The following is a 27213-nucleotide window of genomic DNA, read 5'->3' on the forward strand; positions in this document are numbered from 1 at the left end:
AGAAGAAGGGGGAGAATATGTTATGTATGTCTTGCTTTATTGTGTAAAATTAATAAAAAAATTTTTAAAAAAAGCTTAATATATTATGAAGTCAGCATCCAGATTTATAAGATGAATTCATACCTACGTTGAAGGGAATTTTGTTGTCTGATCCTGCAAACGTTATGTTACAAAGTAGGGCAGCTTAATTCAGATAAAGGCACTTTGCCAAAACTGGTCATATGTAAAAGCAGCAACAAGCATTACATTTGTGATCAGTTCACCTCAAATCTTCAGGACTGCAGCTCACAGGTCCCTTCATAAGAATATCAAATCTACTGCTTCCATCACCATCCTATTTTAGCAGGTGGAAGCTGACAATTCATGAAATATAGTATTTTAGTCATATTTTTGTGACTAGTTGATCAATCTAAAAAAAAAAAGGTATAGCCTGTTGCTGCTATCTGAAAAGGGCTTGGAATTACACTAGGAAATGCAATTTAGTGGTGCCAAACACTGGTTTTCCCTCAACCTGCTCCCTCATTTGGCCTCTACATGTTTCTACAGGTACATCACATACATTTTAGCTTTTCAGTATGAAAGAGGCAGGTCACGTACCATGAAAGCAGGGCTTTTATTTATAGATTTGAACTAGCTTGGCATTTAGACTGTTTGAACAACAATCCATTTTCTTCCAATAAAAAAGCTGGCTGAATATTAAACACAAGGTGAATCTTTTACAAGGCAACAGGGAAATAAGATATACCAAGCTCGCAACACAATTCACAAAATTAAAACTACATACAATAATACTTTTGTCCTCCCCCAAGAGATCCGCAAGGTACTTGTTCGTGATTACATTTTGCAGTGCTTTTGCCTTCAAGCAGCAGTTTTCACAATGAGTAAACACTGCCTAGAAGATGAGAAAACTGGGTATGACAATCAGCACTGTACAAAGGAGATCACAGTACAATGCTATCTAAAGGAAAACAGCAAAAGGTGGGGAAAGCACAGTGCGCAAACTGCTAAGCACCAAACTGCTCAATTGCTCACATTAAAAATAGTTTAATGCTGCAGACTCAATTCCTCAAAGGTGAAGATCATTTTCTTGAATGGAAAGCTCTCAACTCCCTACCCTCAAGAAAGCATGCCAGAGTGTCTCCCATCCCAACAATGATTAGCAAAGATACATAGTGTTATGCCTGGAAAAGGGGTGGTTTACTTGGGCAAGGAATGTGACAATGTAGAACACACTTTTAAAGTCTCTATGCCTGCCCTGCTGAGTGGCGTCGTTGTCCTCAAGCTATGAAACCTGGAACAGCTGAAAAGGGGCTAAAAACTAGAAAAGGACACAAGGAAAGAAAAGTGGTGTGTTTTGTGTATGGAATGAATAAATAGAATCCTGGAATTGTAGACCTGGAAAGGACCGTGAGGGTCATGTAGACCAACCCATGCAACACAGGAATCACAAATAAAGCATCCCTGATATATAGCCAACCAATCTCTGCTTAAAAACCTCCATTGAAGGAGAGTCCGCCAACTCCTGAGGAAGTCTGTTCCACTGCTGAACAGCTCTTACTGTAAGAAAGTTCTTCCTAATGTTTGGTATGAATCCCCTTTCTTGTCATTTGAACCCATTGGTTTGGGTCTTATCCTCCAGAGCAGGAGAAAACAAGCTTGCTCCATCTTCCAAGTGGAAGCCCTTTAGATATTTGAAGCTGACTAACACATCTGCTCTGTCTCCTCTTTTCCAGGATAAACAACCCAACTCCCTCAAGCATTCCTCATAAGGCTTGGCTTCCAGACCCTTTATCATCTTGGTCACCCTCCTCTGCACACATCCTAATTTGTCTAAACTCCAAATGTGACCTGATCAAGGTAGAATAGAGCAGTACTATTACTTCTAGAAGTATAGTCTCAGATCAAGAAAATAGCATTAGCTTTTTTGCTGCTGTATCACTCTTTTTTGCCTCCTCTTACACCTGTGGTCCACTAAGAACCCTGACCTTTTTCACATGTACTGCTGGCAATCCCATGAGGTATTGTCATTTAAAGTTGTCAGCCTACTCTTTCACATTTTCTCAACTTCCATGTTTAATATATTAATAAGATGCCAATCACTTTTGTAGAAGACAATTAAGCTACTGTAACCAGGGATACAGTAACCAGTAGTGTCACAAGCGAAGGCAAGTTTGACCCCTACATAATGGATATCATGGACTGTAGCCATTTGCAAGAAGGTAAAAACTGGCACAACACTTCTACCTCAGTGGCTCACAACCTCAACACCCAGGACCATGTAAAAATGGCTGAGGGTCTTGAGGGACCCTATAGAACTCAATTCCCCAGGAGACAGTGATGGCCACCAACTTGAATGGCTTTAAATGAGGATTAGACAAATTCATGGAGAAGAGGGTTATCAATGGCTACTAGCCAAGGTGACTTTGCTCAAACTTTTCCATAGTTGGAGGCCGCAATGCTTCCGAATACCAGTTGCTGGAAACCACTGGAGGAGAGAGTGCTCTTGTGCTCATGTTCTGCTCACTGGTTTCCCATTGGCATCTGGTTGACCACTGTGAGAACAGGATGCTGGACTATTGGCCTGATTCAGCAGGCTATTATTATTTTCTTAGCTTGTTGTAGCAACTGTATGTAATGCACTGTTCTACATGCTGCGTGATTTTTAATTGTATTTTTACACATTTAGGTATTTTCACCTAAATGAAGCTCACAGAACACTGGTGGTCCATGGACCAGAGTTTGGGAACCCCCGTTTTACTTCATACCAACCCTTTGCCATCCAGACATCTGACTAAAGAAGCTATGGGGGGCGTGGGGGGGGGGACAGGATGAGAGCTTTGCTGATCACTTAACAAAACATAGAAACAGCAGTCAACTGAATCCCCTCCTAAGGCCTTATAGGTATGCATCTGCATGTTAATCTGAGCCAATGAACGGTCCTCATAGCACTTGGGTCTGAAAGCAAGCAATCATATCCTACATTGGCCATTGGTATTCCCTTAAATGCCGCATCTAGCCAATACATGTCTAATACTAATAAATGTCTGAGGATGATCAGCATCACTGCCACAAACCCTTTCAACCTGTGAATTCCCAACTGAGGGGATTTGGACTCGATCCCTTGGACAGTCATCTTTGAGGAGCAGGATCACTGGAGATCTATAAGGAAAGCTGCAAAGAGAGGGAAATAAATTTCCATCCCTCATTCTGTCCAGACCCTTCCCTTACTGACACTATTCCATGTCTCCATTTGTTGAATGAAGTAAAGAAGAAAATACTGCCTTCAGGCAATACTTTCTAATGACACCTTGTTGGCATAAATCACTGAGTAGTTTTATAAACTTCCTAAGAACACATGAATGACAACAAATGCTGATTACAAACAGGAAAAATTTTAAGCCAAACATATTATAGTATGCATAGCATAGTATTATAAGCATGCATGCAGAATGTTCTTTTAGTTACAAGTATCATCTTCATTTACAAGAGGATTATCCAGTGGCTATTATATAGATTGCCTTAAATGCTTAGTAGTAGTTATGTTGGTAATCAGTTACAATTACAACCTCAATTACTACTGCATTATTTGCATTAAATAGAACAGTTACATTTCTTATTACAAGAGAGGGTCTCATACACAGTTTTAACATAGGCATTCCAGAACACTTATAAGTATGCAAGTCGGTCCAATAAGCACCATGTAATATTTGCTGCACCAGAGGATTCTAGGACTTGTGACTGTGCAGTACACTGCCCAAACAAATGCAGTTGCTTCAAAATCTGCACCCTAATTCCAGGCACAAAATGCATCACACATTGGATAAGCAACTTTCTGACCAGATGCCTGCCAGAGAGGCAGTAAATGATTATGCCTTTGTTCGTTTCAGCAAGAGTTTGCCACTGACTTCAGGAGGTAGCCTCAAAGGCAATGTGAGTACTGCATTAAATGCCTAAATTTGCAAGATTCCTCTTAAGGGGTAACATCCAATCTCTGCAACGGACAGCTCAAGCAAACTTGCATCTTATCTCATTAATGGTCTTAGCTGTCCTTTGAAGACAGAGTCAATTCTCTCTAAAGAAGTCTCATATGACTCAAAAGAGATTGGGCCCAAACATGCTGTTCTCGGTGCCTTCAGAGGTCTCCCCTCTCTCTGGTTTCTGTGCCAGTGTCTTCCCAAATTCTCTTCTACTAATTTCTTAAGAACTACAAATAAATTGTAATATGAACACCTGCAACAAACTCTCCCACAAGTACATTTCTTTGTGACAATATTTTGACTAATCATTTAAGTAAGAATACATTCTCCTCATGTGCTTTCCCTATGAACTACCCTTGACTATTTTTATTTTATAATAAAAACAGACTTTTTAAAAAAAAAACCTGGAGGCAGTTCAAGCTATTAAACTCTCCAAAAGCTCCAAGCTGTTTACACAGCTTTTACTTGCTCAGTGTTGATTTTATATTTCCAATTACGTACAAAGCAAGACAAAAAGCTGAAACATTCCATAAACCAACACTAAGATGTGCTAGTAGTTAAATGAAGAGTATTTGATTGTACTTAGCACTAATAGTGTGGATTTACAATGATGTATAATAATGAGAAAACTATTAAGAGTAGTTCCTGAAAATCATTACCATTATAATTAAATTCTGCAAGGAAGCAACAGTAGGCAAGTTGACTGTGAAGGTTGTAAATGAAGTTGCCTTCATTTTACATCTCAAATCTATGCACAGCAAAACATATTAGGATAGAATATGACCACTCCAGAGCCTCCTTCCTCTAGGCTTCATTGAGATGAACGGCAGCAAACTCTCTGCCATATCTTGCAATATTCTGCATGCTTTACTATCATTCAAAATCATTTTATTTTTTTACCCACCCTTCACTGTAAGATCCCAGGGCAGGTTACAATTTTAAATACAGCATGAAAAACCATTTAGAACAGCTTATGAATGCAAAAACAGAGTGGGTCCTAAAAATATGCCCCTCAAGTGTCAAAGGCCAGGGTGAACAGGTTTGTCCCCAGCATTTGCTGAAAGCTGTATAGTGAAGCTGTCAGGTGCACCTCTGTGGGGAGGGAGTTTCACTACTTAGAGGCACAGGATGTCCCTAACTTTTATAGCAAGGTTAAGCAAGGTTCCTTTTCTGTCTCTACTTTGAACTTCATTTTCTGGCACTTCAGAATCCAACATGGCCTTTGGTTCCTAGAGCACCTGGGTCCCAGGAAGCAGCTTACCATCACACCTAAGAACAAAGACTATGCTAAGCATCAATACAATACTATGTGGGCCTGTCCTTGTGCTTGGTCTGTAATCTGCAGTCAGGGCAGAATTATGCAGAGCAATTGCTGACAGGAGTGAGACCTTGTCACAATATTACAACTCTGAGATCCACACTGACTGCCTGTTTGTTACCAGGCCAAATGCAAGATGTAACAGTTAGTATTGTCATGAATTTGTGCAAAGGGGGAGGGGGCAGACTCCCCATCAGGGGCACCAACTTCTCATGATGACTGAGGCAGCCTGACACGTCACCAGGGGGCGGAACCAAATGCCCTTTGAACATTGAGGTATGCTGGCTGCAAAGGGGAGATCACCTTTTCAGCTGCGACATCTTCTCCTTGGAATCTCCCTCCCCTTATACATTAACCAAACACCCTCATGGATGGTGCTCAGAAAACAGACAAAATATGCTCTATTCTATCACTGGCTTTTTTAATACAGTTGCTGATGAGCTGTTTTAATCCCCTTAAGGTTCTTTTACATTTTACCATGGTTTTTATTAGGTTATTGTTATTAGCCAGCTTGGCAGAGGTGGGACATAAATATTTTAACAAGGCATAACTAGGCAAACACTTTGTCAACTTACTATTATGCAATTACTATACAGACAAGTAGAATAGTACTTCAGCACCAATTCTGTCTTTATAAAAAAGCATTTCAAGTGTGGTATTTCACATTTCATGCCTATGTTATCAAGTTGAAGCTGGTGTTAAGTGCTGCCTGAGACTGAGTGTTATGATCCTGAGACTAGGAAGTAAATGTCTAAGATTGACTTGGTATTTCCCCCCCCTTAATGCCCACATTCCTGAATAATAATGTACACTGAAAATAAATAGTTTGTGTTTCCATGTTTTATCACCTCAAGTAAGCTATTGTGTAGAATAACTGCAGCACATTTTTGCTGGTGCACTTAGGCCACTGAATATTGACTCAGGATGTGGAACTAATTGCAAGGATCAGATTACAGTGCTCTAGGTTTTGGATAAAGCTTTAAGGCCTCCCCCCCCCCCAGAAATCTCCACTTATTTCACAAGAACTGCTGCATAGTACAAAGTTTAAGGGTAGCAGCCTCCGTAGCATAATTGCTTTCTTTCCATATAAATTGCTTCCATGATCTCCAAAACGAGTGCACTGTTAGCATCTTTTCATATTCCTTTTCAGTACTGCATTTCAGAAATACAAAGGCAAGGGATCATTTAATTTCAGACTGAAGACAAGGAGATAGAACAAGTAACATTATCGCCTTCTCTCTCTCTCATATTCCTTGTCTTAATCTAATGCTCATAACCAATGATTGCAAGAACACTGAGGTTGTATACTTCTTTGCAAATAGTAGATGTCCCTAATACACTACTGCTTTCCTCTCCCGGAGCAGGAAAAAACATGGGCATGTTTTGCAGAATTCATTGGGTGGTAGCATTCTCTGTATTCAGACAGACTCTCTAGGACAGCGTTTCTCAACCGCTGTTCCGCGGCACACTAGTGTGCCACGAGACGCTGGCTGGTGTGCCGCGACGTGCGGCGACGAGAAGGGTGATTTGCATTGTCACGTGCCTGCCGGCCGCCAATGGGCAATGCTGACCCGCCGGAAAGGAAGCCAGCCAGCTCACGGCGCGGGGCGAGCGCAGCTCTCAACAGCCACCGCCACGGGAGGGTGGTTTTAGACAAACTTAAAGAAGCTGGCTGGATGAGCTCAACCTGAAACTTGCTGAGCAAAGGATTGTGCTGGCAGAGAAATCAGCGGCTTGTGAAGCCTTATTACAGGAGATTGCAACCAACACAGCAATTGGCAAGTGTTTCTTACAGTCATAATTATATAGTCAATATAGGGCGGCACAGAGTTAAATTTTTTAACTTTTTTAATGGTGGTGTGCCTCGTGATTTTTTTCCTGGAACAAGTGTGCCTTGGCCCAAAAAAGGTTGAGAAACACTGCTCTAGGAGGAAGTAAATAATCGTGGGACAGAAAACTGGGTTCTCATTACAAGGTCCTGTCCCCCCAAGTAGCTTTCAAAATGTACTTAAATATCCTAGGGATACTAAATGGCATTTGGGAGAGCAAGTATACTGCCACCTGCAAGCTAAAACAGATTAAAAGGCAACCCCCATGTTCACACATTTCTCTTCCAGATGCTTTTCTGCAGTATCTGGCTGACCACCAATGGCAGACTGGAGAGTAAGGCACACGGTAAGTGGATCCAAGACCAGAGATAGTGATTTACAAGAGGGCTATTGCTGTATATAGCATTTTGTCTTAAGCTTATCTGTAGTCAAAGTGTGTATGGGGTGTTAGGGGAGGTGTAGTACCTCTGGTGAGGGACACGCTGTGCTCCTTCTGGGGTAGTCTGTCCATCTTTGGTCCCCACTCTGAACTCAACTCTCACCTGTGGCTCCTGGAAGCTGTCAGCATGTGACAGTGGCCACACCTTAGGAACGGCTTCGACTGGCTGGTTAAACCAGGGGAGGGTAGCCAAAGGGTCTCAAACCCTCAACGAGTTAGGGATTCCCCTGCATGCAAAGGCAGCAGATTGAGTGGACAGGACCAATAGTGGGTCCAATGGTCAGGAAGGTGGTTTCCAAAACCCCCAGGCTCAGCCACACATACGAAAGATCTGTGTTGTGTGTGAGAGGGTAGGGAACCCAAGATGCATTGTTACAAGTCTGTACCAAAGCCTCCAACTTGGAAAGCCCAACAACCTAGTTTTAAACACATCCATTTGCTCACATATCCCCTGGGTAAATTTGAATCTGACACCTTTCCAAATCCTGCCCTTTTGTCTTCCCCTAGGCTAATGTTAAGTACTTTAATAATGAGAGAGGTACCTTGGCCTTCTGCCCTCGACTGCCCAGACAAATGCCTGTCTTCCTGTAATCACAGGGCAACAATCCAACTCCCTATTCACATTTCCTCCCCTCTTCTAGGTAAATTGTTTTTGCTATAATAAGATGCAAGTTTGTTCAGTTAATTCCCTCTCCTCTCCCTCACCCCCCATCCTGCCTAACAGAGGAGAGATCTCAGAGTATTCCCACTAGGGAAGTATACTCAAGACAGCCTATGTGGAAACCAAGAAACACTACTCCTACATCTCCTGGTATCTCCCTTGTTCCCTGAAAGACAAGACATGCCAGAAACAATTTCCCCTTTTAAAAAAAAGTCTAGGATTTTGGGCAGAATTTTTAAACAACTAAGAACCAATGCCTTCTTTCCCGGTAACAGCAGGGAACAAGAAATACTGTACATTTATTTTGTTTGATTTTCTCGGTTATGAATTTTTTTATTGCCAGAAGCAGGTTTCAAGGAGGTTAATTTCACAATTCAGTGCCATGCCTGGCCCATATTAGAAACTCCCCTAGTTACATGGTGCTCCCTTTAAAGTGTTTGCAATTACTCCACAAATATTAGGGTCAGTTGTATATGGTTTCCAACCAGTCTAAATTGGTAGGCGGTGGCACCAAACTTGAGGTACCAGGAGACTTTTGAGTACCAGGGAAGAGACTGTCCCAAAGTACTTCAACCCAGCTTTGTACAGTACTGAGTGTATGGCTCAGTTATGATACTTAGAACATCTTAAAGATAGATCTTGAGAAAGCCAATTTTGCTGACCCTTTAGACCTTGCTCGGTCCCAAAAATATGCTCTTTTGGGGCAGGGAATTGCTGTCTAGGGAATTTAGATTTGGTACACAAGATCTAAGATTGTGAAACTGAATTAATTTTGAATTAGGATCTCTAGCATAGATCAGATTATCAGTGTTTAGCCGAATTGAACTGGTATTAGGTATTTCTTCAGCAAAGCTCACCAAGGAATGGTGAGTTCTTATATACAGTACATCTAATTTTAAGTTGGGAATTGAATCTGACTGATGAGCCACATACTTATTCCCCTGAACTCAAGTGGGTCACATTTTGACAGGTGGGTAGCATTGTCAGTGACCTGATATCACAATGATATCAGGTGAGCTATTTTACCAAAACAATCAGCTGACCGTCCATACTTACAAAGCACTGTGTACAGGGAACTGCACACGACTTTGGAGATGCTGTCGCTCAGCTGATCAGTGGTCCTGGCAAAGCCCAGGTAAATCTTTATCTGACCCGCACCTGGCATCATATATGAATAGTTTATGGTTTAATGTGATGTGTAAATTGGGCCAATGGCAGGAAGAAGTTTAAATTAGAGAACCGCAGAGCTCCCTGGACATTCCATATGTCATATATGATGTCAGCCTAGGACAGGTGGACATGGCTTCGTCAAATACCTGTAACCTAGTGAGACAAACTGGGATGTCTTGAGGACCAAATTATGTCTGTGGTCTGCAGCTTCTTCACTGCTGTTTTAAATGAACTGATGAAGTAGAATGGGACTTATAGAAACTGATTGACTTTGGTAAACATTTGTTTTTATAAAGCTTGAATTCTGTGCCAATCTCGGTTTATACTGTCCATTTATGACTATGTGGTTTTAAAAGTGAAGTGAGCAGGGTATGTATGTTGTTTTTGCTCACTGATGTTTAACCAATTTAATGCTTCTTTAATTTAATAGTTTATGGTATTGTAAATTTCAGTTTCAGGCACCGATCTCTATAATTTGCTATCTTCCTTTATCTGTTCTAAGCTGAAAATCAAACCAGTTTCCCTACTCCATTACAGGATAAAATTTCAGCTTCAAAAAGAAAATCAGATTAGCAACAAGGGAAGTAGTTTATAGTAGCTTGGCTGGTATATTGAACTCCTTCCGAACCCAGCCGTAATTTCTATTCCTCCTCCTCTGCCTCTAAAAACTCGCCTTTGATGATCAAGAGATATTAAATATGAATAAGAGATAGGAGAAGCTTGTCAGTAAAAAGCTACTGATTCTTGTCTCTGAAAGGCAGGCCTGTTCTTAAGAAGTACTCCTTGATTTGCCACTTAGCTCTCAGTTTCCGTTTGTGATCGATCTTACAAGGACTAAGTATCTATCTTAGACTTGTCAGTGGAGCACAGTATTTTGCATTTAATGCAATTCACAATGCTCTAGATACAGTAGAGTTAACCTTCAAAAACACCAAGTGCCTACACTCTTATCAAGTGTATAGTGGCGAAATGAAGAGAGGAGGCTGAGGGAGCCTTACTACGGTAGTTTTGTGGCATGGCCACACACATACTTACACTGTGTGTGTGGTGGTGGTGTTTTTAAGTACCATAAGTCAGTCCCAAATATGATGCTCACTTAGGATAGCTATTATGTCCTGCTGGGAGCGGGGCAAGAGGTAGAGGTAGATCCCGGCCACATCCTGCTTAAATAGGGCAGGCCACATACCCTGGCCGATCAGATTGGGCAGCTGGTGGATGACGCGTCTGGGATTCCCCCCAATCACGCAGGACTGGGAAACATCCTGCGCGCACGTGAAGGGATCGTGCCTGCCCGCAACCCCACCTCCTGCTCAGGCGGAAGTGGCTTTAGCTCCTGGATGGCAGACTGAGCAGGCACACAGGTCAACTGGGCCAGCCTTGCCCTTGACAGTGAGAGATGTATTGCACTTCTATTTCTATTACAGTCATTGGGTCAGATTCACCGTACAAACCCTGTCAGCAGAAGGCTGCACGACGGCTTCACAATCGGATTCTGCCCCCCTCCCCTGTGCCTCCCTAAATTGGTTTGGGGTGGGTGGTTGGGAGAACAGTAGCGAGAGGAAAGGGGAGCTGATACGCTTGTGCTGATGGAACATTTGTAATAGTGTGACGTCAAATTCCACCCACTATTTCTAAGTTTGCGTATCATATAAACACATGCAAATTTATGCAAATCTGTGCCCTCTTTTTGGCAATATGTAAGCTTACCCAGCATGCTATTTATTTATTGGAAAACATGTAAGGGACCCTCATGGGCAGGCAATTATTCTCAAGCAATGTCTCAACATCCTACAACTACTGAAAGCATGTTCGAAAGGGGATGGATTTGTTATAATTCTGCTCTGGCAGCATACAATCAGATAAATGCCAGATTTAGTTTTCTATTCTAGATGCAAATCTTCAGATTAAAAGGAAAATGTCTGGTCAAGATTTGCATTTTAACTAGCTGGCTGTTAAGTCTTTTCTAACACTAGGTACATTGTCTCAGTATCTTCAATATCCCCCACAAGCATCCCTTGAAAGTGCAATACAGACTCAGATTAAGTTACCTATAATTATTGTTGCATCAGCATGACATATTGAGAGAATGCATTAAAATAGTCAAGTTTAGAAAATAATATGTTAAAGGATTCAGGAGTACAACAGACATCAGGTACAATGTAAGGTGGGGAGGGAGAGAGAAGGTCGGTGGAAATTGTTAAAAATAAGAGTCTAGTGGAATAGTTATGGAGTATTTCAGATTGAATATTCCCTTTCCCCTTAGCCTTCTACCTGTTTATTCTGCCCATCTTTCTCGTATTAGGACTGGCCAGTGTAGCACATTGACCTTTTCTTAAGGTCACTATTGCCACTGCCCAATCTTCCTCCCCAGATATTCAGGTTTGCAGATATAGTGAAGGGAGTCCTGTAGCTTCCTTAATATTTCCAAAAACTGGAATGTTCAGAGAGAACTCCACAGATCTCGAGTTCAAGTATTTCAACTTCTTCAAGCCATTGGCCCAATTCACACTGCATTAAATCACAAAATCGTGGTTAAAAACTATAGGCAAAACGTTCCTAAGTCTCAATGCTTCTCATAAAACAAAATTTAAAATAAGTAATAAAAATAGGTATTGTGAGGGACAGGGGATATCGCGAAGTCCCTCCCCTCCTGAGTTCAAGCCCGTCCCCGAGCAAAGGGGAAAGCAGGGAGAGTTCCGATTCCAGTGGGGAAGCAGGAAGTCGTGTCCGAGGCTCAGGCAAGGTAGAGGAGCCAGGGTCCCAGGTGGGACAGGAAGGGGCAAGTAAGGGGGGAAGACCCATCCCCCCAACTCCAGAATTACGCAGGAAGAGGAGGGGCAAGAGGATGGGTCTGCCAAAGCTTTTGTGTTGGAGAAAGACGCGCCAAAAGCCATTAGGAGGTTCTGAAACCGACTGACAACATCGCTCCGTGTAAATAGCAATGACTTGAGCACTGTAAATACGCAGCACCAATAAAAGAATAAAATGCAGAGCTGCGTAGCGTCGTTACTCTGAAGTAGTCCACTCCGGCCACTGTGACAGCAACCTCCTAATCATTTTTGGGCTACTTTGGAGTTGCCGGGATGAGCGTGTCAGAGGCGGAGAAGTGGCGGCAGATCGCTGAGCAAGCCCAGCTAGAACTGCAACAGCTGTCGCTGCAGGCGCAGGGAGAATTGAAGGCAGCTAAAGAGGAGACTAAGAAGGTCCAGGACGACCGGCTACAACTTGCGGAACAGGTGAGAGAGCTCCAGGAAAAAGAGCAGCATTTAAGGGCGGTGGCGGTAGACCTCCAAAACAAGCTGGATGCAGAGAAAAACAAGGCGGGAGGGGCACCCCAAGTCCAAGTGCTGCCAGGAAGGAGAGCCGGGACCCTAGTAAGCAAGTTCAATGGAGACCCGAAGGAGTTTCAGGGCTTTGAGACTGAGATTGTGTATGCTCTTGAGCTGCACCACGATGAGTTCCCTGATGATGAGCACAGAGTAGCGTTTATTGTGGAGCACCTTACAGGGGCGGCCAGGGAGTGGCTAAGACCGTTAATTGCAACAAGGAATCCTTGCATGAAGAATGTCAAACTATTTCTAGAAGGTTTGAAAACGATGTATTCGTCCGATAGTCATATGGACCAGACTAAGGAGGAACTTCATAATTTACGCCAAGGAAATATGACAGTTCGCGCGTATTGGGCGAAATTCACCATGCTGGTGCACAGATTGGGGTGGGATCTGGAGTCTGCCCCAATGCAAGCGGCGTTTTACTTGGGGTTGCATGAGGAGGTGAAGGATGAGCTCTCGAGAGGTCCAAAGCCCAGTAATATGGATCAACTGAGCAAAGCGGCTCTGGCGGTGGGGGTGAGGCAGGAATCCAGATGGAGCGACAAGCAAGCAACGCGCGCAAAGCGGGCTTGGTTCCCACGGTCGCAGGAGAAGCCACTCCCTCAACAACCCTTTCAAGCCACGCCTGGGGCCAGTCAGGACCAGGAACCCATGCAGATTGATAGCGCGCGCGCGCGGGCTTTTCAAACCCCAGCGGCGCCAAGACGCAAGGAGGGAAGGGGTGGGAATTGCTTTCTCTGCAACTCCCCCCAGCATCTCGTCAGAGACTGCCCACATCGCAGGGAGTGGCAAGGAAAGGCGGGAACGGTTGTGCCCTCCCCCACTGACGCAGCACCACAGCAGGGAAACGGGAAAGCCTGGCTGCAGGAGACAAGGGGCGGCAGCCAGGCACAGTCAGCAGACAACAGCCCCAGCCCACCCACCCGCACAGAGAGGAGCAGAGCCAGCCCACCCCTCCCAGAGCAGGAGTGGTTCTAGAAGTGACGCTCACGCTCCCAAATGGCTATCCATTGACGGTCCTCGCCCTAATTGACAGTGGTGCCTCAGCCAACTTCTTCTCGAGAAACTTTGCAGAAGAGCACCAGATCCAGCTTCTGCAGCTGGATTTTCCTCTGCACGTGGCAACCATTGACGGCAGAGAGCTGCTGGGAGGGGCCATCACTCATCAAACCCCCCCCATGAGAATGACGGTTGGAAGGCACTCAGAGACACTGGCATTCAACGTCACCACCATCTCAGACCCCCCAATCGTTTTGGGCATGAGCTGGCTGGCGCGCCACGACCCCTCCATAAGTTGGCATCAGAGATGCATCACTTTTGGATCGGACTTTTGCCTGGAACATTGCATGCAGCACCAACCAGGGGAGGGGCCTCCGATAGCCACGGTGGCCACCATGCACGTCAAAGGGGGTGAGGCGATACCCAAACCATACTGGGACCTGCAGGAGGTCTTCAGTGAAGCGGAGTCCGACCACCTGCCCCCACACAGGCCTTTTGACTGCCAGATCAACCTGGTGCCTGGGGCAACTATACCCCCAGCCAAGCTGTACGCCATGTCAGACCAGGAACTGGAGGATCTGCGCGCTTTTATCGACAAGAACCTCAAGCGGGGGTTCATCAGAGAAAGCAAGGCAGCAGGGGGCAGCCCGGTCTTCTGGGTGGACAAGAAAGACACGCAACAGCGCCGTCTTGTGGTGGATTTTAGACGGCTGAATTCGGTGACAGAGCCAGTGGCTTTCCCCATGCCCAGAGTGGATGATCTCCTGACAGCGGCACGCAGAGGCAAGATTTTCACCAAGCTAGACCTGAGGGGGGCGTACAACTTGATCAGGATCCGGGAAGGCGATGAGTGGAAAACCACGATGTTCACGCCTCTGGGCTCTTTTGAATATCTGGTGATGCCCTTCGGGTTGCAAGGGGGCTCAGCATGCTTCCAGGCCTTCATGCACCACGTCCTGGGGTCCCTACTCTTCAGGAAATGCTTGGTCTTTCTGGATGACATCCTTATTTACTCCAACGACCCAGTGCAGCACGTGAAGGACGTCAGGGAGGTGTTACAGCGCCTGAAGGAGAACCACCTGTATGTGAAGCTGGAGAAGTGCAAGTTTCACACCAAGGAGGTGGACTTCCTGGGCTACAAGCTGTCAGACAAGGGGCTGGCAATGGACAAGGACAAGGTGCAGACCATCCTGGACTGGCACAGCCCCAGGACGCGCAAAGATGCCCAACGCCTACTAGGCTTTGCCAACTTCTACAGGAAGTTCATCAAGAACTTCTCTCGAGTTACGGCTCCCATCACTGACTGCCTGAGAGGCAAGCAGAAGTTCAGGTGGACACCAGAGGCGCAAGCAGCGTTCGAAAGCCTCAAGAGGGTGTTCGCCTCAGACCAGAACCTGTTCCACGTGGTTCAGGACGCGCCCCTACGCATTGAAACAGATGCTTCTGATAAGGCTGTGGGCGCCATTTTGTTGCAACTGGACGCCAACAGAGAGTGGAGACCCTGTGCCTTCTTCTCCAGGAAGTTGACCCAGCCCGAGCGAAACTACACAGTTTTTGATCGGGAACTTCTTGCGATCCACGCGGCGTTCCAGCACTGGAGACACTTCCTGGTGGGCGCCAAGCACCCCATCCAGGTGTGCACAGACCACAAGAACCTGGAGTTCTGGAGAACTGCCAGGGTGCTCAACCAGCGGCAGATACGGTGGGCGGAGTTCTTCTCGAACTTCAACTTCTCCATACACTACATCCCAGGAGAGCAGAATGTCAGGGCGGATGCCCTCTCCCGCAAGCCAGAGTACATGGAGGAGGAGGCGCCACCAGCCCCAAGGCACATTTTCCCCCCGTCGGCATGGTCCTGCGGAGCAGCAGTGGTGAGCGAGGCAGAACTCACAGCACTGACGGCAGCGGATGAATTTGCCAACCGCATCTTCAGAGAACTGAGAGGGGGGAGGGAGCAGGCAAAAGACTTTGCAGAACGCAGAGGGCTGCTTTTCTACAAGGGTGCGCTGTACCTACCCACCACCCAGCTTCGACGTACGGTCCTCAAGCAGATGCACGACAACCCTACAGCGGGGCATTTTGGAAGGGACAAGACCACTCACCTAGTCATGAGACACTTCTGGTGGCCAGGGGTGAGGGAAGATGTTCGAGACTATGTAAGGGGCTGTACCACCTGCCAGCGGGCGAAGGTGGTCAGAGCAGCGCCACCAGGGTTGCTGGAGCCCTTAGCCACACCACACAGGCCGTGGGAAGTGGTGTCCATGGACTTCATCACAGATCTGCCTTCGTCCAGGGGTAAGACTGCAGTGTTGGTGGTGGTGGACCTCATGTCCAAAATGTGTCACTTTATACCGTGTGCCAGGGCAGTCTCGGCAGAAGAGACAGCCAAACTGTTTGTTGATCACATTTTCAGACTGCATGGATTACCTTTAAGGGTTATTTCGGATCGTGGCCGCCAATTTGTTTCCAGGTTCTGGCGGCGGCTCATGAACCTCCTGCAGGTGGAGGTCAGCTTGTCGACGGCTAGACACCCGCAGACCAACGGACAAGCGGAGAGGGTCAACGCCATTCTGCAGCAGTACCTGAGATGCTACGTCAGCCAGCGGCAAACGGACTGGGTGGATCGCTTGCCACTAGCAGAATTTGCCTACAACAATGCAGTGCACGTCTCCACAGGGGTGTCGCCCTTTAAGGCCAATTACGGGCGCGACCTCAGATCTTTCCCAGAGAGGGAGAGGGAGGAGGAGGAGGAGGGCCCACAGGCTGAGGATTGGGCAGAGGAACTGGAGACGGTGCACCAGCAGCTCAGAGAACACTTGGAGAGGGCCAAGGAAGCGTACAAAAAGGGGGCAGATCGCCACAGGCGACAAGGGGAGGTCATCAGGGTGGGGGACAAGGTGTGGTTGTCCTCGGAGGGCCTTCCCACCAGAGGGAGGTGCAAAAAGCTGGCACCCAAATGGCTGGGCCCCTTCACGGTCACGCAACAGGTCAACCCGGTGGCATACAGGCTGGCACTGCCAGAGGACATGAGGGTGCATCCAGTGTTTCATAGATCGCTGCTGTCGCCGTACAGGGAAAGCAGCAGGCTCAGAGACAGCGAACAAACCCCCGAGGGAGGGGGGGAGAGGGAAAGCAGGGAGCAACTCAATGAGGCCACGGCCATCCTGGATTCAAGGTGGGGGTGGGGGGCCTGGAGTACCTCATGGCATGGGAGGATGCTCCACCGTCCCAGAATGAATGGGTTCCCGCCACTCAGATACAGGAGGAATTCTTGGTGGAAGAATTTCACGCCCTCTTTCCCCACAGACCCAAGCCCTGGCACATGGAAAGGGAGGGGGAGGAGGAGGAGGCACGGGAGAACAGCTCACCATGGCGCTGGGAAGCGGAGTTTGAGGAACCAGAGGATGAGGTATGGGTGTCGCCAAGATCCACCCAGTCAGAGGAAGGAGCAGATTGGCAAAACATTTTTACCCCCACCAGCTCTGACGCCACGGACTTTTTGGGATTCCCGTCCTCCCAGGCGGAAGGGGGGGGCTCGCAGGACTGGGGGGAGGTGTTCACACCAACGGGCTCGGAGAGCACCGAGTTTTTAGGCTTCCAGTCGTCACCGACACATGGGGGGGGCCTGGGGAGGGGTGAAGGAGAGCTTGGGAGGGGGGTGGATGTGAGGGACAGGGGATATCGCGAAGTCCCTCCCCTCCTGAGTTCAAGCCCGTCCCCGAGCAAAGGGGAAAGCAGGGAGAGTTCCGATTCCAGTGGGGAAGCAGGAAGTCGTGTCCGAGGCTCAGGCAAGGTAGAGGAGCCAGGGTCCCAGGTGGGACAGGAAGGGGCAAGTAAGGGGGGAAGACCCATCCCCCCAACTCCAGAATTACGCAGGAAGAGGAGGGGCAAGAGGATGGGTCTGCCAAAGCTTTTGTGTTGGAGAAAGACGCGCCAAAAGCCATTAGGAGGTTCTGAAACCGACTGACAACATCGCTCCGTGTAAATAGCAATGACTTGAGCACTGTAAATACGCAGCACCAATAAAAGAATAAAATGCAGAGCTGCGTAGCGTCGTTACTCTGAAGTAGTCCACTCCGGCCACTGTGACAGGTATCATATAAACAAGAGCTCTGTGTAATCCATAGAGACTTAAGGCCAACACAGAGAACCTATGAACTGCAGTGGGCCTGAGGTACTTCCATCATTTCCGGCATGCAATTGCCACAAATTCAGATTCCCACAAATTCTAGAATGCAATGCTGAAGGCTAAATCAAGAGATACCGTTATAGAGATGGTGGCAGACAACAGTGAGCAAGTTCTATACACTGAACCTCAAATACTACATGACCTACCTGGGTCAACAGGAGGTCAGGACTATCACAAATCTGCAGCTCAGCCACATATTCTGACTGGTTTTTTGTCCAAATCATCTGCCTGAGGCTAGGACCACCAATGTTCAGTCCCTGCAGAGACCAATTCCACTGCAGATCATAATCAGCAACCCTCAGGTCAAGTGCCTTAAGGAGCTGCAAAGTCTAGTAAAAACATACACACAGACCTATGTATTTCAGTTAACATGTAGTTTCGTTTTATAGTAATGTTATTTGGTTTACATAGAGCAACTCAAAATTAAGTTAAGCACACGAGACCCAAACTCATCACTTGGTAAGAAGAAAAAGGATTTGAAAAGCTGGGGGTGGGGAGAGAAACCAGCAACAGAAACAAAGATGAACTGTCAAAATACTGTTTTGCACATCTGGCAAGAAATGGAACTTGTTAAAAAGGAAAACAGTGTTTACTTTAAGATAAATAAAGGGGGGGGGGATGCCACACACGCAGCCACCATATTTCAGATCACCCAGAGCACATCCAAAAGAGTATAAACAGATTTCCACAGTCTAACAAAAATGGGATAAACCTGTCTTTCACAAACAAGGCTACATTTTAAAGTCTGAGCAGCTATTATACGGTTTATGCTACATTTCTCTCAAGAGACACAGCAGCTAAAAAGCCTCGTATGAGTGACAAGCAATTTGGATATTGTACTTTACAAAGAAAAGCTTCCATTTCAGCCCAGGAGAAGGAAAACATTCTTAGCCCAAGTATGCCACACAAATTTCAAAATGACACATTTTTATCAGCCACCAGAGGAATCCATACATTTGGTGCATGTATATAAAGAGATCTGCGGACTTGTTTCACACAAGCTAACTTCAGGTCACATTTGAAAACCATGTGCAGCAGGCCCACATGCTCCCCCCCCCACCATCCCACAATGCCTGTTCTATAGTTTGCTTTAGATGTTAGTCAAATCAGGGCTTGAGTTAACTAAGATTGCCCTGAAACCATGGTTTGCAGTCTACCACAACTAGTTTTTAAATTTTACTTTACAAAACATAGAAATTGCACAGTTCTGTTTTTAAAATCAGATTTGGGTATTTCGTATGGCTGTAGAATACACTTAACTCCCCTCAATGAACTGCAGACATAGAGAGGCTCTATTGCTGAAGCCATCTCTTATTTTCCTGCAGGATTTTGGGTCCCAAATATGCTAAGAATAAATTGTACTAAGGAAGGAAAACTATTATCTGAGGCACTGCAGGTATATTAGGTCAGAGTGGCCTCAAAAATGCACCCTTGATAAGCCAGAGGCCCTGCTCCATGCTCTTCTCTCAACAGGAGCATAGCAGTGGCCTATGAAAGACAGGGCCTTCTCTGCTGTGGTGCCTAACACCCGAGAAACAGCGGATCAGCTTCCAGCAGGCAGCAGAAACTGCCCTGTTCCACAATGTTTTTCTGGATGGTGCTTTAAAGCAAGATCTTATCTGATACCGTGATGCTTTTTGTTACTTTAATATTAATTTATTGATGCATATGTGCTGTTGTGTATTTCTATTGACCAATGTAAGCTATCTTGATTATTATAGGAAGGCAGGGTACAAATGCTGGAAACAAATAATGCCACTGAGCAAATGGGAACAGGTCACTCATTATAATAAAAGAGGAAGGAGGAATAGATCACAAGCAGAAGGACTAGATCACAAATATTGTTGGCAATTTGCTGCCTGAGTCATAATCTAGGAAAGGTCAGAATTTTTTAAAAGGTCAAGCTCTCTTGGAACAGCAATATGTATAATAAAGACTGCACTGCATCAAATGGATGAGAAAAGGTGTTTTGTTTTTCAAAGGTATTATTTTTCATGCAATGCTTTTGAATTCGGACACATATTCAAGGCGCCGATCTCTCAGCCTTGCACTGCTTGCCTGCACTGTTGCTGCTGCCTCCCTTCTGTTCCCCTTCCTCCTGTACTGCAGCAGCCACACAACTATCCCAGCCTTGTAAACCATTTGGAGACAATTATTATTTTGCAGTATATAAATGGCTTAAATAAATAAAAACAAATCCACAAACAAACATTATTTTAAGGTTGGAAAACACACCACAAATGCATCTGCAAGGCTACAATCCATTAGATAAATTTTGGACTCTAGTCCTAATGGTCTGAAAAGTGGAGGTAGGGCTCTTTAGATGGTAATGGATATTATTCCAGACAATCTTACAGGGACCCTGCTTTAATTCTTGCTTTGAAATATGGTAAGCCAGTCCTGCTGCATCTAGGGGAACCCCCTGTCCAGAGGGGCCCAGGACTTCTGCCCCAATTCTATCCCCAACGGCAGCAACAGTGATGGCCCAGCTAGGCATGACGCTCCTCTCCTTTTTAGCCACAAAGGGCTACTAGCTCCTTAAGAGAGTTCCATGTATGCAACTGATGCTGCAGGGGACCAACACTGCTCACCCAGCTCTCTGGTGAGCAGCAGCAAGTACTTGGAGAGCACAGGGTGAATGTGTTGTTTGCCACTCAAGCGCTTGACCATGGGCAATATCTGCTTGGCCCAATGAAGCAAAAAATTGCAGAGCAGCTTGGCATTTATCAGGCATTCCTGCCTGATGAAACTGAGTTTGCAATGTACACATGTAGTTAGTTCTTCATCCTTTGAAAGATATTAATGTATTAGATAGAAGCCCATGGCCAAGGAACATTCTCCTAGTCCCACCCCACAGCTGAAGTGCACACTTGCTCTCAAAAAGTTTGCCAGTGTGGTGTTAGCGTCAGAAACTTCAACTCCAAGCTTGGATGTTTCAATAAGCATCTAGTTACTAAAATAATCACTGCATGTCCATAAATTAAGTGAGCCACAGATCTTTCCTCCTGATCCACTAATTTATTCCTTTTGCCAGAACCCTTTGCACTGATTTGCAAGCTGTCCATTCACTATGTGACACTCTTAGACACAAAGCCAGGATTTCCCTGCTGACCCTGTCCCTTCTTTTATCAATTAACTTTTTGTTACCAAGCAAGAGGAAGAAGGAAGATACCTATCTTGAAAAGCATGCCTCAAACCAATGCACGGCACAGCAGAAACTAGTTCAGATTTTCTGGTGCCAGATTAAGTTTCCCCCCAGGCCTTTTAAGGTTGCTGCAGCCTTTTAAATCTGTTTTAGATTTTCGGTTTCATTCTTTGCTCTTTTAGCTTTTGTTTTAAGGTCTTGATTTTTACCCCCTCCCATACTTTTATGGTGCTGCATTGTATGACTAATTTAAGGACAAAGCTTAAGTTTTTATTTATTTTATTTTAATTCTGTAAATGCCAAGAATGTTTATTATAGGGTGGCTTGTAAATGCCATAAAAAAATCTCCCGGTTGGCAGTGGGGCTTCAGTGCTCTGCATACCTCTTTGCACCACATCATTAAAAGAAACCAAAATAAAATTATGTAAACTAATGAAATTTCCAGAATAAGGGAAATTGTACAAAAAAGTGCTTATTTTGCACTGTTAATAGAAAACGGGGGGGGGGTGCCTTTCTTGTAATGCAGGGCTTTGACAATGAGTCTGTCTGCCATGACACTGGGATCATGACATCCTTCTCCAAGGAATGAGACCAGGAACTTAGGGTGGAAGATGGTCAGACTCAAATTTACACTTGGAAAAAGAGGAGCCCGTTGTGCCAGTACCTCTCCAACTGGTGGATGCTGCATTGCCTTCCTCTGAGAACTTCAGCTCAGAAGCCTTAGAAGAACCACAGCCCTGCCTGCTCTGCCAGAGTTAGTGAATGATAAAGCAAGCAGAGTCCATTTAAATGAAGGGGCTGCTCCCACAAAAGACAGAGCTACTGTAGCAACTCTGATAAACTGCAGCTCTAAGACCTAGTCTGGGGATGACTGCTGCTGAATACAGCCTCCAGCCCGGGCCACACACAGAACTGTCCAAAGTACCACTGAAGCCTAGCCTTTGTATTGCTGAGACCATTACTGTACTTAAAAAGGAATACCAGCATGAATTGTTTCAATTGCACATTCGAAGCCCAAGTTCAGTGCTTTAATTGGGTACCTGGTGCAGCATACTGTACACTATCTAGCCTCATGGCAAAACTGCTTCTCGGCTGGTTCAGTAAACACATACTCAAAACAAGTTGACAGAAAAAGAACACAGCAACTCTGATTCACCATGGTGTTTTCATTCCTACAAACACCTTGTGGCAGATCCCCGCATGTGAAAATGGAGACAGAAAAACTCTAAGTAGCAACTTGTCCCGGGCATTCAACAAGAACTGAAGCCATTGATCACATGAACTTTCAAGTCAGCCCTTGGTGCAGAGTGTGACACAGTATTGCAGCTGCCGCCGACGAATAATTACATTCTAAAAAATCTTCATGAAGGTGACTGTTGACAGCTCTGAAGCATGTGGGTTTGGAAATGCTGTTTCTATTTCTTTTACCCTTTATGGCCCAGACTTTGAGGCTACTTTGACCTGTTCTTGAATATCACAGGGCCAGATCACCAGGCTTTCAGGAACTAATGCAAGTTACTGCTTGTGCTTTCTACAAGCAATGAACACAAGGTGTTCCAAGGAAAAGGGCAGCTTGCCTTTTTAAAGCATGTTTCCCACACTCAAGTTATGTACAGGAGTGCCCAATCAGGACCATAGCTGCCAAGTTCTCCCTTTTTTTAAGGGAAATTCCCTTATGCTGAATAGGCTTCCTCGCGAGAAAAGGGAAAACTTGGCAGCTATGATCAGGACTGTTGGCTGCTGTCTAGACACAACTTTCCATCAGATAAAAGCTCTAACCAAAAACAGCTGTTAGTTTACTCTATTAAAAGAACAGGAATCTGATAATGATCCAAGTCAATTACTTGATTTCCTTCATTCTAATCATGATGCTGAGGGGGCTGGATATCCAAGGCCACTGTGACAACCAGTATTGTGGTCCATCTTCCATGTCCCCAACTCCCACATCCGCTTACGGTAAGAGTAGAGAGTTATGATTAAATGGTCTGTAAATCGTTCTAAACAAAACAAACGTAATATCATTTTTTACATTTTTTTCTTGCTACCTGGGTGTGAAAAAAAGATTCTGTGTAGTCTGCATCTGATGAACTCTAAGAATTCCAGATAAACCTTCAGTCTCTTGCACAACTCTTTGCACCAGTTCCCTGCGGCTGCTATTTCCTCAGGACTCCACCTTCACATACATTTCAAGCTGCTTCCTGGTACACTGCCAGGAGGAGTTTGGACAAGAGTTTGTGATGGTGTGGGTGATATTCAACTAAGCTTTACTAAAAGCAGACTTACTGAAATTAATTGACCCAACCTAGCCATGTTCGTTCATTTCAGTGGGACCACTCTGAGGAAATTTTAGTTGAATAACTCCCTGTGGGAGGAATTCAACATTGCCAGAGTGCTTGCTGGATGGAATGATTTTCCCTCTTCTCCCTCCTCACATTGTTCTGGGTGTTCTCCTGATGCCTCGAAGTCAATTTGGGGGGTTGGCAGTAGAGGGAGCTTGGGGGCAGGAAAGTGGGGAAGCCACAATGCACTAGTGGGAGTCCTTATGTAGACTCCTCCAAGTGAAACACATTAGTTAAATCCAGCCCTGAGTACGCTGCCCTAAAATATTTCCAGCACAGGGCTCTTAGCAACCTTAGCCTGGAATTATTGTTGATTGTGCTGAACATTCCTAAATGGTACTGTGCTCATCATTAGCCACTTTCCCCTCCAAAGATGGCAAATCCTTTATAATTTTTCAATCTCGGAGTCTATAAAGGCAAGCCACTGAGTCACCAACAATTTGCATCACAAGTTTTTAAAGTCAGGCTGTACAAGATTCCTACCTTGTGTAGACCATAAAATGCTTACAGGCACAGAAGCCACATCCTTGATCTTTATCCAGCTGTTATTTCGTTGCCTGCTCCATGAAGAAATTACACAATAATAATCTCCTCTGTCTGCTTCAGAGGTCCACTGGATTCGTAAGCGGAAGGTGTCCACAGTTGGTTTAGAAAAAATAATTTCCCCATTCTGGGCCCGTTGTTTGCTTCTGTCCCCAACTACCAGCGTCCAGTCTGCATCCATGGTGGCAAGAAGTTCATCTTTCACTACTTCGTCACTGCGCATAGGTAATCGGTAGTACCATGAGACAGTGAAACGCACATTTGTTTCAGTGTTCTGCACCTCTGTGATCCTACATTCCAATTCTGTGGGATCTTCTGCATACTTAGGTGTTTTAGTCGCATTCAGAAACACACGGTAATTTGGCTCTGTGGAGCATTTTGAAAAGCAGGAAGACAGACAAGGAAACAAAAGTATGAAATAAAGACAGATTCAGAATGTAGGCTACATTTTCACATTTATCATTTCAGAACGGCAACATTCTTATTGCAAGTCATGGCATAGGATGGGGCATTTACTGGCATAGGATGGGGCATTTAGCTGGTGACAGTAGACCATGTAATTCCCAGAAATGGACTATCTTCATGGCATGCAGCCCCAAGTCAAACAAAAGGCAGATTCTAAAGCCAAAATTTAGTAAGTCACACTATACTGTAGAAATTTCATAATACAACATTTTGGTTACAGAACACTGCATTGCAATTGCAAAGTCTGCCTCTCAGGGAAATGTTTCATTTTAATGAACATGCTCCCCATTTTGGAAGGGTTTGCCAAGAGCGTGTCAGGTTTCTGTACACTGCTTTACCATTCATTTTATTGCCCACTTCAGCGACCTTGGCAGAGGAAAGCTGGCACTAGAGCAAGCCAATATTGGAGAGCATCCCACATTTACTTGTTCCTGGTGTTGAATGCCAGTGCTAGAAACTGAATATACCCTTCAAGTTAACGTTACTGTGGGTTTTTTTAATACAATTTATGACAGTATCATAATCAAGTCTGAAAGGCTTATGGATGCACACACAGTGTCCTTGCTCCCCGCTTTGCTACAGTTTCCTATTTTGTCCAAACAAGGAAACTATGGTTGACAGTTTCTGAACAAGCCAGGATATGAAAACTTAGTTTGAAGTTGGATTAATACCCTTACTTGTTCCACAACAATTAATTTCCTGGTTTGGCTGATACAGGAAGCAATAGTTAATCAACGTCTCCCTGGTTTGTTAGCGGGAAGGGAGGAGCAAAAGAGCTGCTCATGTGCAGCCAAAAGGCTTGTTCTTGGTTCAGCATAATGATATATGATAATCTGAACCAGCCCACATAATTCACTGGAGCAGCTTGCTTCCAAACAGAAGCACCAACAACATTTTTATGTCATGATTAGAAAATAGAAGAAAGTTGAAGGTAAATGGGATGTCAGCTAATCATATCCAGCATTTGGAAGACCTGTAGGGAATAGGATGGCTGGGGCAAGTTTTGGCTTTGTCAGGAGTGCTCCAGCTAGTCTCTTCACACTGACTCTCAGACAAAGGATTTAGCAGGAAGGAATAAAAGGCTTGCTGGATAAGCCTCATTCCTGCACTCTTGTCAGCTGTCAAAGAACAGCCTTGCAGACAGTTCAACGACTTAATACCCTGCCAAGCTCTCAAACTTCAATCAAGTAGGAGGGGGCTGCTGCTGAATTTTGGATGCAGTTTATGTACTACAGATGAGAATTCCTCTCCTGCTTTACCCACCCGCAGGCAATGTAAGATCATTTGAAAAACATTTTTCTCCTCCCCCTTAACCTGCATCAAAATAATTACTAATTTGGGATACAAAGGCGAAGAAATTCCCACTGACCAACAGAATACTTTCAATGCAGAAAAGAGGCACCCTATTCAAGGCAGCTTTTAAAGCTATGGATGCTTTCCAGATAATATTGGTAACAGAAGTACACTGAGTGTACAGAATACCAGTGGTACCTCTCTTTTTAGTTGCATTCAGTGGGATGTCTGTTGGATGAGAAGAATGAGAGACAAGCTCACTCTCATAATTAGGCCTAGAGCAAACAGGATGGAAATCATTAGGCCATCTTGAGATTTCCTTTCCTTTCCTTTAAAAACTTGCACAGCTTATTCTCATTCCTCTAAGGCTATAATTCTAAACTAACCTATTAGCCTATTGAACTCAATGGCTGCGTTTACACATAGCGCTAAATACTAACTAGAGTTTCATAAACCATGCTAGGTAGTGCACAAGGGCTGTTTCACTATTCTAGTCCTTGAGAGCAGAGAAACAAATAACAAAAAGGCAGCTGGCTTAGTTTCATCCAAATCCAAGGTTGTGGTTTGCATTGCCCAAACAAACCAACATCACTAGCCAGGCTTACACTACGATTTGTTATCAGCTTATACTCTTGGGCTTGCTATTAAATGGTAATGCAGCCAAAGAGATTAAATTGCAGCTAAACATGTTTAGAATTGGATTGTACAAATACTGCAGAAGTGGATTTTCAGTTGCCTTGGCTCTCTGAAGTACAAGAGATGCTGTGGCTGTCAGGACTGGGTTACCATCAACCTGATCTCTGATTGTGCTACAATAGCATTCAGAAGTTTATATGCACAATGCTTGAATTTCAGCAGAGTATAAGTAGAAATGCTTGCTCCCACTGCTTGAAAGGCTGTCAAGAATCATCTGGCTCCTAATTGCAAAGTCAAAAGCCAGAAACTTGATTTTTTTAATTATCCTCTAAGAGATGCTGACACGTCAAGGCAAACTCTACAGAACAACATGGTTCTTTAGAAATTTGTGCTAAGGTTTCAGTTTTCCATATCTCTCCTGCCTGGATGCTCATTTCCTAGAACATCTGCATAAAAAGCAGATCTCAGTAGCTTAAGAGTTCAGCCAGGAAAACAGAGTTGCTGAAAACAGTACTCCATAAAGTCAAAGCAGAATATTGGGGTAAGGAAAAGTGAAAAACAATGCTTTTGTCTAGACAAACTTCTGGTTCGCCTCCTAATCTTTCCATACAATATAATGTCCATTAAATAATAGAAAGTGATCTATATTATTCTTAGGATTTCCCCAAGGAAATCTGGCAGATCTAACAATGGGTCTGAAAGAACCATTATAGTAGTGACTGTGGGATTAGTCCAGTCGTCCAAGCCACATTTCAGAACAACGAATCAGAGCACAAGAAGGTGTCTAGATGAGTCGCTGGACTACCTAAGACCAGATACTACTCTGCAGCTTTGCCAGAAGATACTATCTTGCTGATATAAACTACGTATAGATGTGG

At 44.9% G+C, this 27213-nt stretch overlaps 1 protein-coding gene across 2 annotated transcripts in view; it reads right to left on the bottom strand.

Annotated features, from left to right (window-relative positions):
• The window catches only part of PTGFRN (prostaglandin F2 receptor inhibitor), an 88957-nt gene that overhangs the window by 26392 nt on the left and 35352 nt on the right, over positions 1 to 27213 (bottom strand). For both annotated transcript variants that reach the window (XM_035114819.2, XM_035114817.2), the window contains exon 5: positions 23882 to 24307. In XM_035114819.2, the coding sequence (XP_034970710.1) occupies positions 23882 to 24307 (426 nt within the window). The remainder of the gene's footprint in view (positions 1 to 23881; positions 24308 to 27213) is intronic.

The sequence above is a fragment of the Zootoca vivipara genome, chromosome 4, assembly GCF_963506605.1.
Source record: "Zootoca vivipara chromosome 4, rZooViv1.1, whole genome shotgun sequence".
In the NCBI taxonomy this organism is placed as follows: domain Eukaryota; kingdom Metazoa; phylum Chordata; class Lepidosauria; order Squamata; family Lacertidae; genus Zootoca; species Zootoca vivipara.